We start from the raw sequence: 17,833 nt of genomic DNA, 5'->3' as shown, positions 1-17,833 counted from the left end.
GGTTCCTTCCATGTAGCTTATTGTTAGCTTTCTATATAGCTTGTTATATCTTCATTTGTAAGTCGCTTTGGATAAAAGCGTCTGATAAATGCAGAAACATTAACATGTTGGCCAGCACTGCCTACTGGTCTATATAGGGATTACAGGGAATTATTCATTGAGTCTGGTCCATTTTTTCTTTAGTACAAGTTTCTTGTGTTTACCTTGAATGCCTGGTGATGCCAGCTTCACTCTCTTCACTAGTCTTCACTTATCCTCAGCTGCACTCATTCACCAATCACTCTCCACACAGTATGTAGACACCGGTTTTATTCCGATCCTTGTCGTTGTACCCCTGGTTATCCCGTCAGTCTGATTTTTGTTATTTCTCAGGGTTTTTTTTTTGTTTTTACTAGTTTAAATTTGTGGCTGTGGTCTGTGTTTCTATTCTAAATAAACTGAGTTTAAGTGACCCCCCCTGGCTCCTGCTCCGTATCTGCACCTGGGTCCTCCTTCCTTGCCTCCACCACTGAACCGTGATATTATTGGCATATGTCCATCCATCCATCCATTTTCTATACCTGCTTAATCCATCGATCGGGTTGCTGGAGCCTATCCCAGCGGTCATCAGGCGAGAGGAGAGGTACACCCTGAACAGGTCGCCAGTCCATCACAGTGCTAATCTGAGTGTAATACTGTATTTTTCTAAGAAAAAAAAGAAAAACTTCTTCATCTGTTGTGTTGTAATAGGTTTTGCTGTGAGAACGTGTATCAACTCAAATGTAATTTAAGATATTCAATCTCAAATCAGAAAAAGTGAAATATAGGTGCAGTTTTTCAGTATGTTTAATAACGAATCATCTAAAATGACAAATAAGAAATATGAAAATATCCATCTATTGTCTTCTGCTTATCTGAGTTTGGGTCGCGAAGGCAACGAGTTGAGGAGAAGAAGCCTAGACATCCCTAGTGACACTCTGTAGCTCCTGCTGGGGGATTCCCAGGTGTTCCTAGGCCAGAAGGGATGTATAATCTCTCCCAGTTGGATGTGCTCGGAAAAACTCCAAACGGAGGTTACCAGGGGGCATCATAATCAGATGCCCGAACCATCTCAACTGACTCTTTTCAATGTGGAGGAGCAGCTCCACTCTGAGTTCCCTCTGTCTGAAGAGACTATGTCGAAAGACTGAACGTCTGTGGAAATCCACTAAGCTTGAGGTGCACAGACTTTATCTCAGGGATCTTGTGTCCTCATACAATGAGATGATGGAAAATGCCAGATCTGATTATATTTGTCAACTGGTGACAGTAAATAAGAAAAACCTCAAAGTGTTGTTTGACACGATTAATTCTCTTGTATGTCCTGCTGCGCCAGTTACTCCTGTTTCTTGTAAAGCTGACAGCAATGCACTGTTGACATTTTTTATTGACAAAATTAAGATGATAAAGGAGAAAATCCCTCCCCCTTTGTGTGGAACCCCTGCTGTCATTGAGCCTGTCTCAAGCTTGTGGTCCTCATTTAAGTCTGTGACTCTTGCTGATATCTCTGCACTGTTGACCAAGATGAAACCCTCCTCCTGCTCATCTGACGTCCTTCCCTGGAGGCCTTTGTGAAAGTGTTTGATGTAATTGGCCCTGGGTTACCGAAATTGTAAACCTCTCTCTTTCTTCAGGTGTGTTTCCCAATACATTTAAGCATGCCATAGTGGAGCCTTTACTTAAAAAGACCCGACTGTCCGCAGTAATTTCAGGCCTATTTCAAAGCTACCACACTTGTCCTAGATCCTAGAGAAGGTGGTCTTCTGTCATTATTCCTGGATCAAAGTAACATCCATGAGGCATTTCAGTCTGGTTTCCGCAAACATCACTCTACGGAGCTCTGCTGACCTCAGCTAGGGACATTGTGAGTCAGTGGAGGGAATACTTTGAGGACCTCCTCAATCCTACCAACACGCCCTCAGATAAGGAAACAGAGTCGGAGAGCTCGGAGATGGAGCCTCCCATTTCTGGAGCTGAGGTTGCCGAAGTGGTCAAAAAGCTCCTCGGTTGTAAGGCCCCAAGGGTGGATGAGGTCCGTCCAGAGTTTCTCAAGGCTCTGGATATTGTAAGGCTGTCTTGGTTGACATGCCTCTGCAACATTGCGTGGACATCGGTAAGAGTGCCTCTGGACTGGCAGATCGTGGTGGTGGTCCCCCTCTTTAAAATGGGGGACCGGAGGGTGTGTTCCAACTATAGGGGTATCACACTCCTCAGCCTCACTGGTAAGGTCTATTCGGGGGTACTGGAGAGGAGGCTCCGTCGGATAGTCGAATCTCGGACTCAGGAGGTGTAGTGTGGTTTTCGTCCTGGCCGTGGAACAGTGGACCAGCTGTACACCCCCAACAGAGTCCTGGAGAGTGCATGGGAGTTCACCCAACTGGGGTGTGTTTTGTGGACTTGGAGAAGGCATTCGACCGTGTCCCTCGGGGAGTATTGTGGGGGAGTGCCAGACCACTTAGGGGCTGTTCGGCCTCTGTATGACCGGTGTCAGAGTCCGCTCCGCATTGCCGGCAGTAAGTCGGACGTCTTTCCGGTGAGGGTTGGAGGGTTGGCTCTGCACCGGTCCATCGTGCTAAAGACGGAGCTGAGCCACAACCTATGGTCACGAGCTGTGGTAGTGACCGATAGAGCTAGATCGCGAGATCGCGAATATTCTCCCTACGAGTGGTGGGCCCATGTGGAAGTAACTTCCTGATTCCTCTTTGGGCTAAGCTCGGCCTCCAGGTGCTCGCCAGCGAGTTCCTCCAGGCCTGGCTCCAGTTGAGGTGTCTCAGTTTCCCTTATCCAGGTGCGGTCACTGGATAAGGGACCAGTGACCGCACTGGAAATTGTGTTCCCCTAGAACACAATTTCCCCTGGTGTTGTTCCTTCGAGGTCTTTGAATCACTCTTTGTCTGACCACACTCCTGAAACCAATTTGCCATGAGAGACTGTTAGAAAAAATCTCTCAAGATTAGGCTCAGAGTCGTTGGATACGATTAACACAAAACATCTATTTCTTGCAAGAAAGAGACAAGTCCACACAACCTATCAGGAAGCTGGCTCAGAGTTGTCTGACTCACAAAATTATACTATTGCTATTTATATTATTTATATTAAATGGCCACACAATGTTATGGGAAACTAACATTACTAGCCATTCAGTGTTATGGGAAAACGAGTTCAGACAGTCAAATACAATTTTGCTTGCTACACAGTGTTATGATAACCAAAAGATATGAGGAAGCCTCCCCCATCACAAACCTTTATTACTGCAGCTTTTCTCATAATATAACTCCATAATTTTTCTAACAGAGACCCTAATAGGTGTTAACACCCCCAATAACAGTTCAAGATCACAGGGATACTCAAACCCCTCCACGTTAAGATGGCGATTCTACATAGGGGACCCTGTTAAATCCCTTTGACATTTCACAAACCCCTCTTATTCTTCTTTTATTTGTTTTCACACTTTTATCATATGTTTTTCACACAGCTGACAGACATGATCACAAAGAAAACATTTGAGTTTGATTCATGCCTGTGGTAGCAGACTGAAACAACACCTGATGAATGGTTCTTACCATCTTGGTGCGCCACAACAGCTGGAGGCCTGAACTCGAAGCTATTTCTCCGTGGCCCCCAAAGGCACCAGATATCATCTAACTGCAAGGATGTTGCAGTTGTCATGTCACCATTTTACAAAGCAGATTGACACAGAAAACACAGAAAGATCTTTGTCGAAGGTAATTCATTATCACTGTTATACTTGTAACATGTAAATCAACACATTCTAAAAGACAGATTCACTAATGTGAATCAACAGTTGTGCTGGATGGTAACAATAAAAGCAGTCCACACAGTACTATTAAAATTAACTTGTTAAGAAAAGTTTTCTTGCCACAATTAACTCTCAGAGCTTTCCTAACGGTTGTTAGCGTCATCAACTTTTTAACAAGTTTGGCCAAAGTGCAAACTGGAACTCTGTATTTCAAATGAGAGTAAGGGTAATGACAGCCTGTGACTGGAATCATGACGTAATCTTTTTGTTTACATGTTCATAGTGGTGCTCTGAGAATATGTGTTAAGGGTTTAATTTTTTTAAATTTTCACCTTCTTGGCTTAAAGGAGAAAGAAGAAAACGAATACAAGCATCACGTTAATGTGGCAATGATAGAGGCTTTATTTAAAATTACTGGACACCAGTTCTAACATCAATATAACTGCAATTTGTGTTTTAAGAAATTCCACAGCTATGTTTTACTAAAACTAAAATGGATTAATAATTATTACTATTACTATTATTATTATTATTTTACAAAATACATGCAACAATTGAGCAGTTTTATGGTAAATTAAAATTCTTTCAAGTAGCAGCAAAACAACAGTATCACAAACTTTGGTTTCAGAAATCCTTAAACCAGAACTTGTCTGAAACTGTTGAAACTGTGCTTTGGTTCTCTCCTTTGTCCTCTTGATTGCATTAGATCTTTTTTAAACATCTCCACTAAAATTAAACAAACAAGTGAGAGCAACTTGTTCATCTTCATTCATTTTATTTTTGTAGACGTAGCTACATAGCTGCTTGAGCAGATTTGAATTTTCAATAAAATGTGAAACCCTTTTCAGTTGGTGATTTGCTGGTTTTCCTTTAACTATAAAGTTAGGCATTACCCCTTTAACGCTGACACAGTAGCGTAACACTGCAGCAGGAGACATGAAGGTAAGAACATCTTGATTACACAAATTTTCATGAAAACTGAAAACAAAAAAATCTAACTCTGATTAGAGGCTTTGGATTGAATCATAATGAAACTTTTTATTGTCTCCACTTGTTGCCTTACAGCTTTTGTAAAATTCCCTCTTCCCTTTTGTTATTCTATTGTTTAACAGCATTAACTGGATATAAGTGAGATATCATGACACTAAAAACCAAAAAGACTCACATACAATACTGCAAATGTGGAGTGAAAATAAGTGAATGAGGAGGTTCTCACCACTTTTACCTTTTGTTCCATTTGTTCAGTATTTTGCTGAATAAATTGATAAAAATTAAACTGTGATTAAAGTATCTAAATTAAATTGAAAACATACTGTTACAAAGTGCGGCTGTAGCTCAGGAGGAAGAGGAAGTTGACCAATCGGAAGGTCGGTGGTTCGACTCTGGCTTCCCCGGGCTACATGTCGAAGAGTCCTTGGGCAAGACACTGAAACCCACGTTGCCCCCCAGTGTATCATTTGGGATACACTGGGGGGCACATAGAATAAGCATGTAGTTAAGACGTGCTGTATGAATGTGTGTGAGTGGGGTGAATGCAGCATGTAGTGAAGCGCTTTGAGTGGTCAGTTAGACTAGAAAAGCGCTATACAAGTACAAGTCCATTTACCAAAGTGCTTCCCAGACAGGATCAAATCTACCAGCTGAAAAGTACTGCAACACAGTTTGAGCTACATGTGTTTTAAATTCAAGTTTGACCCCAGAACTGGTTCATAATTAGGATCTAGTGTGTCTGCTGTACATTCTGACAATCTGGCATTCAGTTCCTTTGAATATTTCTGGGTTCAATACTTCTCTGTAACCAAATGGATTATTTCTACCTCCAACCTTCAGAACCATTCTTTGTAAATCAGTTGAAGACAAATCAGTGTCTGTAAATCAGTTGTAAATCAGTTGCTTCTACTTTTACAGAAAATACATTTTCTCAGGATTAATTTAATCTTTTTTTTCCAACAACCACTGTCTGTGTTTTATATCTAAAAAGAGGTCAAAGGGGATCATTCTTAAAGGACCTGTGAGAAAACTAGTCATTGAGACATGCAAGCATATTTCCTCTTTGCTGCCATTGATAACACAGCATGCCACAGCTGTAAACTTTTAATAGCCAAGAAGCTATAAAAGTTAAGCCACAGAGCAATCATTTTTTGTGTTTCAGGATGATTTTCTTTTTACATGCATCCCATAAAACATTAAGTTTTGGTTAATATTTTCCCTCCCTATTTTATTAGACTGAATCACTGCAGGCATAAAGAGCAGTGAGTTGTAAGCTTCCTGTCACTGTCATCATCATCATCACAGAGAGGAGGACACATTGGAGAAGTTAGGTGGAAACTCAGATCCTGCTGAAACTTTCCTTCATTTTTTTCCTCCTTTGCCTTGTCCACAATGTCCGCTCTGAGGGCGACAGCCATGGTTCCTTCTACCTGTGATCCTGCTGCCGCAGTCTGTTCAGGAGCAAACTGCATTGTTCCTCCCAGTAACTTCAATGCTGTTCTGAGCTTGGTGATGAGCATATCGGTCACAGTAATGCTTGCTCTGGTCATGTTTGCCATGGGTTGCACTGTGGAAGCCAAAAGGCTGTGGGGCCACATCAGGAGGCCCTGGGGCATCATCATTGGATTCATCTGCCAGTTTGGCATCATGCCCTTCACAGCTTTTGCCCTGTCACTTGCCTTTGGGGTGCTGCCTGTGCAGGCCATAGTCATAATCATTATGGGCTGCTGTCCTGGAGGTTCAAGCTCAAACATCATCTGCTTCTGGCTGGATGGAGACATGGACCTGAGGTAAGACACAGGGCTGGAAACCCATTTAATATCAATGGTCCACTGTTGCTGGGGAGGATTTGAAGAGAAGAGTTTTCAGTTTTGTGTTGTGTGTATATTTAAACCACATTTGATGTAACATCCAGACAACATAGCAACATGTAACATAGCATGATTAGGTTCTACAAAGGGCTAAACACTGGATAGTGTAGTGATATGGTTGCCACCTTACATGTGGGAGATCTGGGTTCAAAACCCCTGCATGAAAGGTGCTATCTCCAGTAGGGGTCCTTAGGCAAGACCCCCTTATCCTATCTGCCTAGCTGTAAGTCGCTTTGGATAAAAGCGTCTGCTAAATGCATAAACATAAACAAAGTGTTTCCCCATCAAAGCTGTCATATGCCTCTATGTTTCTTCTTGAATTGGTTAAATTTCAATATGATCCAGTTTACTCTTCAGGATCAATACAGTATTTTCTCCTTGTGATTGTTATATTCTCCCCTCTGCAGCATCAGTATGACGGCCTGTTCCTCTATCTTGGCCTTGGGGATGATGCCTCTCTGTCTATACGTTTACACGAGTGTATGGACTTCTGGAGATGCCATTCAGATTCCATACGACAGCATTGGTAACCAAACAGCTACAGTGTCTGCAGATGTAATATTGGTGGAATGTCAATAAGATTTAGTCTGATATTTATCTGTGTTGGGCTGCGCGGTGGTGTGGTGGTTAGCACCATCACCTCACAGCAAGAGGGCTCCAGGTTCAATCCCTGCCGGGGGCCTTTCTGTGTGGAGTCTGCATGTTCTCCCCGTGTATGCGTGGCTTCTCTCCAGCTTCCTCCCACTGTCCAAAAACATGCATGTTAGGTTAATCGGTGACTCTAAATTGTCCGTAGGAGTGAGTGTGAGCGTGCATGGTTGTTTGTCTCGTTTGTCTCTATGTGTGGCCCTGTGATGGACTGGCGACCTGTCCAGGGTGTACCCCCCCTTTCGCCCGATGACTGCTGAGATAGGCTCCAACCCCCCCCGCTACCCGATTGACGGTATAGAAAATGGATGGATTTATCTGTGTTTTTCAGGTATCACACTTGCAGGCCTTCTTATCCCCATTGCTGTGGGAATGTATGTCAAGCGCAGATGGCCCGACAAGGCGAAAATAATCCTCAAGGTAGAAATGGTCAACATTTTATTGCAAAATCGTACAAAGAGAGTTCTTGTGATGTTTACATTTAGCATTAGATTAAGAAATGAAAAGTCCTGGACAGGGTTTTAATAAATCATGACTGCTTTGCACAGGTGGGGTCCATTGTTGGCTTTGTTCTCATTATCGTCCTGGCTGTGGTTGGAGGAGTCCTCTACCAATCTTCCTGGACCATTTCTCCCTCCTTGTGGATAATTGGAGCTATCTACCCCGTTATTGGATATAGCCTGGGGTTCTTCATGGCCCGCTTTGTGGGTCAGCCGTGGGACAGGTGGGGGGACAGTTTTGAACTCATGGTAGAATGATCAATTTATCATGTTTGATTGCTTGTTTTAGCTACTGCCAAGTGCAGTTTAAACAGTTTTCATCATAATTCCAAAAAGAAACCATGAAACGATTGTCACAAAATTTATCCTTGGAAATGGTTGTTCATTATCCCTTCCTTCATTCAGATGTCGAACCATTGCGCTGGAGACGGGCATGCAGAACTCCCAGTTGTGCAGCACTATTGTCCAGCTGTCCTTCAGCCAAGAGGAGCTAGAAATCATGTTTGCCTTCCCCCTTATCTACAGCATCTTCCAGCTAGCTGTCGCACTTGTTGCTGTTGGAGGTAAGGGTTTGACAGGCACAGATGCTGGCAGTTAATGATAGACCTGTAGATTTAACCGTGTTAAGTCAGCAAATTGAACCCTATGGTTTGCCCCTCGATAACTGAATCTATCAGAGGCACTGACCCCAGAAGGGTTCTGGGTTGTTTTTCCTCTAGGATCCAGGGTTCACAAGGTCAGAAGTGGTTTTGGTGGTGAAGTCATTTCAGCTGTTATATATCAAATTCCTCATGTTCTGTTTCTTTGAATTTGTATCTTTGTAATTCTAAGGAAGTGATAATAAAAGCAGCAGAGGCTGTTTTAGAGGCTACACAATAAGATGGTCAAACATTGTTTCTGAATCCATGTGTTTTCCTCTTCAGGCTACCAGGTTTATAAAAAGCGTTTTAGCCGTGGCTTGGGTGATGAAGACATGGAGGCCCCATCCTCGGAAGCTGTCGACGGTGACACAACCAAAAAGTACGGCCTGGAAAATCGTGCCTTTGAGCCTGATGAGACTGACAAAAATTATGTGAAAGGCACCTACAAGAATATAGAGCTGTGAGAGCCCAACTCTGCTAATCAGACTCTGGACTGGTATTCTGAACATCCACTGCCACAAAGCTCCTGAGGACAGCAGCCTGACTCAACTGTGAACACACACCACTCAGCTGGCTAAAAGTGTGTGATACAGAGCCAGCTGTATTCTGTCAGGTGGAAAAGGTTTGAAATAAACTGGAGATGTCTTTAATGTCAGTGTTGTGCTTCAGTGATCAAAGTTAGTTTGATAAAATGTTGTTTAAGGCTGTTTGTGTGGATTTTCTGTCAGATATTTGTGCAGCAATGTAAAGATGGATACAGCTACAGTGATTTTGTGACTTCCATAATTTAGCCGATGAGCACTTTTCTAAACAAAGTCACTACAGAGGATCTCAGAGTACAACATAGAGTTAAAACAGGTGTGCAGGCTTCACTACTCTTTGTCTGGAACAAAAGCTGTCTCAAACTCAGAACTGAATAACTTTACTTGGGCCATGTTCCACCTCTGCTAAAATGTGATGCACATCCATTCATAACTTTTTTAATAACCGTTCTACAAACAGAAAAACAAAATAAACCAACCACATGACAAGAAGTCTGATAGAGATGTCACGTAAAGCTACAAGAGAGGCAGAAGTCAGAGAGTTAGAAGTTAGAGGTCTTACACCACTGGGAGACTTGTCCTCAGTTTTTCATGTCATAAGTAAGCTAGACATTTTCCCAACTGAAGTAACAAAGGTTTACAGTTATCTCTGTGTATTTTAATACACATTCTGGCTCGATTATTCCACTGTATTGTAACATATGCACTGTGTTATATTAAAGAGACGTTTCAGAAAGGAGTCATTGCACTTCTACTTATTTTCTGTCAGCTTGTTTAAACTTTTCGTTTCTTCTCATGGCTTTACTGAAATATCCTTTATACTGACGTATATTGTACTGAACAAATACGATTCACCAACTTTTATAGAGGTGTCCTCAGTATGTTCACATGTACAGTTCAGTGGTGTTACGGTTCTGGCTGAATTTACTGAACTATTGTTCCCACTACACAAGCACAGGAGGGAATCCAATTATGGACGGAGGTTTGTCCGACTTTACTACAGTAGGTGGTGATACGCCCCTTTCACCAGTTACCACCAGGTTACTGACAAACACGTTACCTGGTGGTAAGATATTAACAGGTTGAATGTACAGCTTTAAGATGATTGTGCTGCATGCTTCATGATTCTTTGAATGAGAAAACTGTGTTTCTTGTCTGCTCTTACTGGCTTCTACTTCTGTACGTTATTATTCTTTTATTTCCTGGTCAAAGGACAGAAGTGGTGGGGTTTACCCAGAGTTCCTTGGTCAGTGAGTACAACTGAAAGCATACATGTAGGAGTAATTTGCATTTTCCATTTGCATTATCTGGATGCGTTATTCAAACTTTGAAAAACTTTCATTTGTATCATTCCAGCCAAAAAGATGTCCCACAATCTATGTTTCTGCATTTAGCAGACGCTTTTATCCAAAACAACTTACAGGTAGGGTAAGGGGGTCTTGCCTAAGGACCCCTACTGGAGATAGTACCTTTCATGCAGGGGATTTGAACTCAGGTCTCCCACATGGAAGGTGGAAATCATACCACTACACTACGATCTACGTATTGTTATGTTTTTCTGTCTGGTTTCAGCTTTTGGCCATTTCCCTGACCTTTTTCCTCCGTTCCCTCCGGCCTAATTGGCAATCTTTCTGGAGAAAACCTGGGCCCACTTTGGAAGGAGCAGCTCTCATATCTAGAAATATGGACAAAGTAAATATCAAAAACATGACAATCAATAAACACAAAAGGAGCAAATCCAGAAAACCTTGAAAAAATTAAGACAAAACTTTAACTGAGCAAAAAACAATTAAATGTGGTTTTCTGAATATTAGATCTCTCCTTTCCAAGTCTTCCAAGATTTGATCTGTGATCATCATATTGATATATTTTGTCTTACAGAAACCTGGCTGCAGCAGGAGGATCATGTTAGCATTAATGAATCAACTCCCTCTGACTATTTAAATGTTCACGTTCCTCCAACCACAGCAGAGGAGGAGGATTGGCAGCTATCTTCAGATCAGGGTTACTAATCAGTCCTAGACCCAAGATTAGTTTGAGCTCTTTTGAATCTCTGATTCTCAGTTTTTCCCAAAGTGGAAATCACAAAAACCTCTTGTGTTTGTTGTTGTGTATCGTCCACCTGGCCCTTATTCTGAGTTTCTGACTGAATTCTCAGAGTTTTTATCCCAGTTAGTGCTGAGTACAGATAAAGTCATTGTAGTGGGTGACTTTAATATTCATGTAGATGTTGAAAATGACAGCCTAAATATTAACTTTAATTCTATATTAGACTCTACTGGATTTTCTCAAAGTGTCCACAGACCTACTCACTGCCTTAATCATACCCTTGACCTTGTGCTGACTTATGGCATTGAGAGTGAACAGTTAACAGTGTTGCCTCATAACCCTGTCTTGTCTGACCATTTTTTAATAACTTTTGAATTTACATTACTTGACTACACGGCTTCTGAGAAGAATTTTACATATAGAAGGTGTCTATCAGAGAATGCTGTAACCAGATTTAAAGAGTTGATTTCATCATCCTTTTCTTCACTGCCATGTGCAGATATGACAGAGGACGGCTACCTAAATTTTACTCCAGTAGAACTTGACTCTCTTGTTGACAGCACTATAGCTTCAATGCGTACAACACTGGACAATGTTGCCCCTCTGAAAAGGAAGGTAATCAGTCAGAAGAGGTTGGCTCCTTGGTATAATTCACAGCTGCTTTAAAGCAGACTGCAAGAAAGCTGGAGAGACAGTGGCGTTCCTCTAATTTAGAAGAGTCTCAATTAGTCTGGAAAGATAGTTTAATAACGTATAAGAAAGCCCTTCGTAAAGCTAGAACTGCTTATTATTCATCATTGATAGAAGAGAATAAGAATAATCCCAGGTTTCTTTTCAGCACTGTTGCCAGGCTGACAAAGAGTCCGAGCTCTGTTGAGCCATGTATTCCTTTAACTCTCAGCAGTGATGATTTCATGAGATTCTTCATCAATAAAATTGTTTCTATCAGAGAGAAGATTAATGGAATCCTTCCCATTATTATCACTGATGTATCATCAAGTAGAGCAGCTTTAGAAGTATCTTTAGAACCTGATTTATATTTAGACAGCTTCTGCCCAGTTGATCTCTCTGAGCTAACAACAGCAATATCCATCCATCCATCATCTACAGCTTCTCCGGGGGTCGGGTCGCGGGGGCAGCAGCTTTAACAGAGAAACCCAGGCGTCCCTGTCCCCGGCCACTTCCTCCAGCTCTTCCGGGGGGACCCCGAGGCGTTCCCAGGCCAGTCTCTCCAACGTGTCCTGGGTCTTCCCCGGGGTCTCCTCCCAGTGGGACGGGCCCAGAACACCTCCCCAGGGAGGCGTCCAGGGGGCATCCTAACCAGATGCCACCTCATCTGACTCCTCTCAATGCGGAGGAGCAGCGGTTCTACTCCGAGCCCCTCCCGGATGACTGAGCTTCTCACCCTATCTCTAAGGGAGGCCCAGACACCCTGCGGAGGAAACCCATTTCGGCCGCTTGTATTCGTTCTTTCAGTCACTACCCACAACTCGTGACCATAGGTGAGGATTTCTAGAAAATCTAGAAATATAAATGGGAACCTAGATTGACCAGTAAATAGAGAGCTTCACCTTCTGGCTCAGCTCCTTCTTCACAACGACGGGTCGGTGCAGAGCAACACTGCAGACGCTGCACCGATCCGCCGTCAATCTCACGCTCCATTCGTCCCTCACTGTGAACAAGACCCCGAGATACTTGAACTCCTCCACTTGGGGAAGGATCTCATTCCCGACCCAGAGAGAGCATTCCACCCTCTTCCAGCTGAGAACCATAGTCTAAGATTAAATTAATCCTGAGAAAATTTAGACCCAGGACATGTTGGAGAGACTATGTCTCTCGGCTGGCCTGGGAACACCTCGGGGTCCCCCCGGAAGAGCTGGAGGAAGTGGCCGGGGACAGGGACGTCTGGGTTTCTCTGTTAAAGCTGCTGCCCCCGCGACCCGACCCCTGGAAAAGCTGTAGATGATGGATGGATGGATAATTTAACCTTTTTTTTCCAACAACCACTGTCCGTGTTTTATATCTAAAAAGAGGTCAAAGGGGAAAACTAGTCATTGAGACATGCATCTTTCCTCTTTGCTGCCATTGATATGATAACACAGCATGCCACAACTGTAAACTTTTGATAGCCAAGGGGCTATAAAAGTTTAATCCACAGAGCAATCGCTTTTTGTATATCAGTATGATTTTCTTTTTATATGCTTTCACCTCTGAACACTGACCCTATAAAACATTAAGTATTGGTTAATATTTTATTCAGATTTTCTGAATGACTTTTTTTATGACTGAATCACTGCAGGTATAAATAGCAGTGAGTTGTAAGCTTCCTGTCACTGTCATCATCATCACAGAGGGGAGGACACATTTGAGAAGTTAGGTGGAAACTCAGGTCCTGCTGAAACTTTCCTTCATTTTTTTCCTCCTTTGCCTTGTCCACAATGTCCGCTCTGAGGGCGACAGCCATGGTTCCTTCTACCTGTGATCCTGCTGCCGCAGTCTGTTCAGGAGCAAACTGCATTGTTCCTCCCAGCAACTTCAATTCTGTTCTGAGCTTGGTGATGAGCATATCGGTCACAGTAATGCTTGCTCTGGTCATGTTTTCCATGGGTTGCACTGTGGAAGCCAAAAGGCTGTGGGGCCACATCAGGAGGCCCTGGGGCATCATCATTGGATTCATCTGCCAGTTTGGCATCATGCCCTTCACAGCTTTTGCCCTGTCATTTGCCTTTGGGGTGCTGCCTGTGCAGGCCATAGCCGTCATCATTATGGGCTGCTGTCCTGGAGGTTCAAGCTCAAACATCATCTGCTTCTGGCTGGATGGAGACATGGACCTGAGGTAAGACACAGGGCTGGAAACCCATTTAATATCAATGGTCCACTGTTGCTGGGGGAGGATTTGAAGATAAGAGTTTTCAGTTTTGTGTTGTGTGTATATTTAAACCACATTTGATGTAACATCCAGAAGAAAGGCCCACATTTATGTTGCATTGAAAGCGTGACTAGGTTCTACAAAGGGCTAAACAAAGTGTTTCCCATTAAAGCTGTCATATGCCTCTATGTTTCTTCTTGAATTGAATTCAATATGATCCAGTTTACTCTTCAGGATCAATACAGTATTTTCTCCTTGTGATTGTTATATTCTCCCCTCTGCAGCATCAGTATGACGGCCTGTTCCTCTATCTTGGCCTTGGGGATGATGCCTCTCTGTCTATACGTTTACACGAGTGTATGGACTTCTGGAGATGCCATTCAGATTCCATACGACAGCATTGGTAACCAAACAGCTACAGTGTCTGCAGATGTAATATTGGTGGAATGTCAATAAGATTTAGTCTGATATTTATCTGTGTTTTTCAGGTATCACACTTGCAGGCTTTATTATTCCCATTGCTGTGGGAATGTATGTCAAGCGCAGATGGCCCGACAAGGCGAAAATAATCCTCAAGGTAGAAATGGTCAACATTTTATTGCAAAATCGTACAAAGAGAGTTCTTGTGATGTTTACATTTAGCATTAGCTTAAGAAATGAAAAGTCCTGGACAGGGTTTTAATAAATCATGACTGCTTTGCACAGGTGGGGTCCATTGTTGGCTTTGTTCTCATTATCGTCCTGGCTGTGGTTGGAGGAGTCCTCTACCAATCTTCCTGGACCATTTCTCCCTCCTTGTGGATAATTGGAGCTATCTACCCCGTTATTGGATATAGCCTGGGGTTCTTCATGGCCCGCTTTGTGGGTCAGCCGTGGGAGAGGTGGGGGGACAGTTTTGAACTCATGCTAGAATGATCAATTTATCATGTTTGATTGCTTGTTTTAGCTACTGCCAAGTGCAGTTTAAACAGTTTTCATCATAATTCTAAAAAGAAACCATGAAACGATTGTCACAAAATTTATCCTCTGAAGTGGTTGTTCATTATCCCATTCTTCAGATGTCGAACCATTGCGCTGGAGACGGGCATGCAGAACTCCCAGTTGTGCAGCACCATTATCCAGCTGTCCTTCAGCCAAGAGGAGCTCAACGTCATGTTTGCCTTCCCCCTTATCTACAGCATCTTCCAGGTAGCAGTCGCGCTCATTGCTGTTGGAGGTAAGGGTTTGACAGGCACAGATGTTTATCTTTATGCATTTAGCATAGGGTAGCCAATGGAGTTCAATGAACAGAGGGGTGACGTGTTCTTTTAGGCTGATCCAAGACCAGACGCGCCGCCGCGTTCTGGACCATCTGCAGAGGTTTCATAGTACAGGCTGGGAGACCAGTTAGGAGAGCGTTGCAGTAGTCAAGGCGGGAGATGACCATAGCCTGCACCAGGAGTTGGGTGTAGTGATGTGTCGTTCACGAACGATATGTTCGATATGAACTAATCTTTTATGTGACTCGGGAGTAACGAGTAGTCTCAGTGAGTGATTCGTTCATGTTCATGCAGTACCCTCTCTCGCCACATGGCAGGCGGCAGCTGCATAAACTCAGTCAGCAGGACATTTTGTGTATTGTATTTTGTTAGCTCAGCTGAAGCAAACTTTGTTGCCTTCAGTGTTAAGTGTTTAGAACCGTGGCCGTTTTGTGCAACGCCCACAGTAGGGCTACAGCGCCACCTGCTGGGAAAATGAACAAAATGACTTGTTCAAAGACTCGTTCAATTTACGGTTCGAGATTAAAAGATCCAATTCAGTCAAAAGAGTCGAACTTCCCAACACTAGCTGGGTGGCATGTTGGGTTAGGTATGGTCTGATCTTTCTTATGTTTAGCGAAGCGGCATGAACGAGCAACAGAGGTAACGTGATCTTTGAAGGTTAAAAGGTTTGTAGTTTCAGCAACCTTTGATGGAGCAAGAGATAGGGACTCAGTTTGGATGCAGATGCTGTGGTGTATGGTTGGTTTGGCTGGGAAGACAAGCAGTTCAGTTTTAGAAAGGTTTAGTTGGAGGTGATGGGCTTTCATCCATTGTCAGAGAGACAGTCTGAGCTGCTGGCAATTAATGATGGAGCTGTAGATTTAACTGTGTTAAGTCAACAAATGGATCCCTATGGTTTGCCCCATGATAACTCTCTTTGAATTTGTATCTTTGTAATTGTAAGGAAGTGATAATAAAAGCAGCAGAAGCTGTTTTAGAGGCTACACAATAAGATGGTCAAACATTGTTTCTGAATCCATGTGTTTTCCTCTTCAGGCTACCAGGTTTATAAAAAGCGTTTTAGCCATGGCTTGGGTGATGAAGACATGGAGGCCCCGTCCTCGGAAGCTGTCGACGGTGACACAACCAAAAAGTTCGGCCTGGAAAATCGTGCCTTTGAGCCTGATGAGACTGATGAGACTGACAAAAATGATGTAGAAGGCACCTACAAGAATCTAGACCTGTGAGAGCCCAACTCTGCTAATCAGACTCTGGACTGGTATTCTGAACATCCACTGCCACAAAGCTCCTGAGGACAGCAGCCTGACTCAACTGTGAACACACACCACTCAGCTGGCTAAAAGTGTGTGATACAGAGCCAGCTGTATTCTGTCAGGTGGAAAAGGTTTGAAATAACCTGGAGATGTTCTCTAGAATACGGCCAACAGTTAAATTCAGGGGGGCAGCGAGCATCATATCATATTGTTTTATGCTGAATTGTACAAGGCCTTCCATTCATCTAATTTATTCCTTTGTAAATATTTTAAACAACATAATTCTGTCTTTAATGTCAGTGTTGTGCTTCAGTGATCAAAGTTTGTTTGATAAAATGTTGTTTAAGGCTGTTTGTGTGGATTTTTTTTTCTTTTTTGAACATTTAAAGAGCTTTTCAAGCCAAATTCACATTTTTTCACACAATTACACACAAATGCACACATTGGAGGTGATGTGAGGCTCAGCATGACCTGTGTGCCCATGAGGGAAAGCATGCAATATGCACAACATTGTCTGTTCACATAATGTGGTGAAATGTTCACATTTCCAGACCAGGTCCCAGTGCATCATCAGTAACATATTTCCAGTTGTAAAATGATGATAATAAATTTTTTCTTACCCATCTATCTATCTAGCTTAAAGTCCAGTACATGATTGCAAAAGCACATTCACAGACAGGAACATGTTTATCGTACTATAACTACTATCATACCATAAATATGGTCAGCTGTTTACGACATAGAGTGAGTTAAAATTCTTTAAGCCTCTTAAACATGGTCCATGTGCTCATCCCTCCCTCAGCACACAACCCCTCCCACTGAGGAGTACAATTAGGCTACTTTCACTGTTATTTCAAGATTGTGAATTCTCATTTTTTTGCAAATTACCAATATTGCATGATTCCAAAGCAGTAATTACGCATGTAATATGAAAAAAAAGCTGTCACGGATTCTCTTTTCTTCTTTACTTTACTTTTACTTTTACTTTCTTCACCTTCTTTACGTTACTTCTCATTCGAGGCTTTTGAAACAAATATAGCAGTTAGTTTGCTGCAGATGTATCGAAACATTCCCGCTTGTAAAAGCAGGTAAAGTACTGAGGAGGCTGGTAACATGGCTCAGTTTCGGTAAATGTCACTCTAAGACAGCACAGTTTGCGACAGTTTCAGCGAGCTGATCTAAAATAAAATGCTTTCTTTTTTAATAAAGCGGTTTTACTTCCGTATGAGGCCAAAAAGTATCTTGAAGTCTATGTTGAAATTCGCAGTTGTGTCATCTCCTCTTTTGGTTGTCCTCGTGAGAACTGGAGATGAATACCACACGTAAAGATAAAGTCTGCACACTGGTGCATTTAGGTTAGTATATTTGCGGAAGCTTATGATTGTATGACACGAAACATTCCCACATTCATATGGCTACATATTTAGTTG

General features: G+C 42.6%; 2 protein-coding genes across 2 annotated transcripts; both read left to right on the top strand.

The window, feature by feature from the left end:
• The first annotated feature begins 6,160 nt into the window (after positions 1–6,160).
• Positions 6,161–9,049, top strand: LOC140319827 (ileal sodium/bile acid cotransporter-like). Its single transcript, XM_072397614.1, has 6 exons — positions 6,161–6,558; positions 7,047–7,165; positions 7,619–7,707; positions 7,836–8,011; positions 8,193–8,350; positions 8,711–9,049. The coding sequence occupies exons 1-6, from the start codon at positions 6,161–6,163 to the stop codon at positions 8,890–8,892; spliced, it is 1,122 nt and encodes a 373-aa protein (XP_072253715.1). The 3' UTR covers positions 8,893–9,049.
• Positions 9,050–13,457: 4,408 nt separating this feature from the next.
• Positions 13,458–16,376, top strand: LOC140319882 (ileal sodium/bile acid cotransporter-like). The gene is made up of 6 exons (XM_072397658.1): positions 13,458–13,855; positions 14,173–14,291; positions 14,377–14,465; positions 14,594–14,769; positions 14,947–15,104; positions 16,186–16,376. Exons 1-6 carry the CDS (start codon positions 13,458–13,460, stop codon positions 16,374–16,376), a joined length of 1,131 nt encoding a protein of 376 aa, XP_072253759.1.
• Positions 16,377–17,833: the final 1,457 nt, after the last annotated feature.

This window comes from Leuresthes tenuis, unplaced genomic scaffold, assembly GCF_036924035.1.
Source record: "Leuresthes tenuis unplaced genomic scaffold, fLeuTen1.0.hap1 SCAF_12, whole genome shotgun sequence".
Classification (NCBI taxonomy): domain Eukaryota; kingdom Metazoa; phylum Chordata; class Actinopteri; order Atheriniformes; family Atherinopsidae; genus Leuresthes; species Leuresthes tenuis.
The sequence above is the reverse complement of the archived record's forward strand: the minus strand, read 5'-3'. Positions and strand labels throughout refer to the sequence as shown.

Excerpts from the sequence above, each read along its gene's own strand:
- LOC140319827 (XM_072397614.1), top strand. The coding sequence starts at position 6,161 with ATGTCCGCTCTGAGGGCGACAGCCATGGTTCCTTCTACCTGTGATCCT. Across the intron at positions 7,708-7,835 it reads AGGCGAAAATAATCCTCAAG|GTGGGGTCCATTGTTGGCTT; the intron begins GTAGAAATGGTC and ends TGCTTTGCACAG. Across the intron at positions 8,012-8,192 it reads GTGGGTCAGCCGTGGGACAG|ATGTCGAACCATTGCGCTGG; the intron begins GTGGGGGGACAG and ends TCCTTCATTCAG.
- LOC140319882 (XM_072397658.1), top strand. The coding sequence starts at position 13,458 with ATGTCCGCTCTGAGGGCGACAGCCATGGTTCCTTCTACCTGTGATCCT. Across the intron at positions 14,770-14,946 it reads GTGGGTCAGCCGTGGGAGAG|ATGTCGAACCATTGCGCTGG; the intron begins GTGGGGGGACAG and ends CCCATTCTTCAG. Across the intron at positions 15,105-16,185 it reads CGCGCTCATTGCTGTTGGAG|GCTACCAGGTTTATAAAAAG; the intron begins GTAAGGGTTTGA and ends TTTCCTCTTCAG.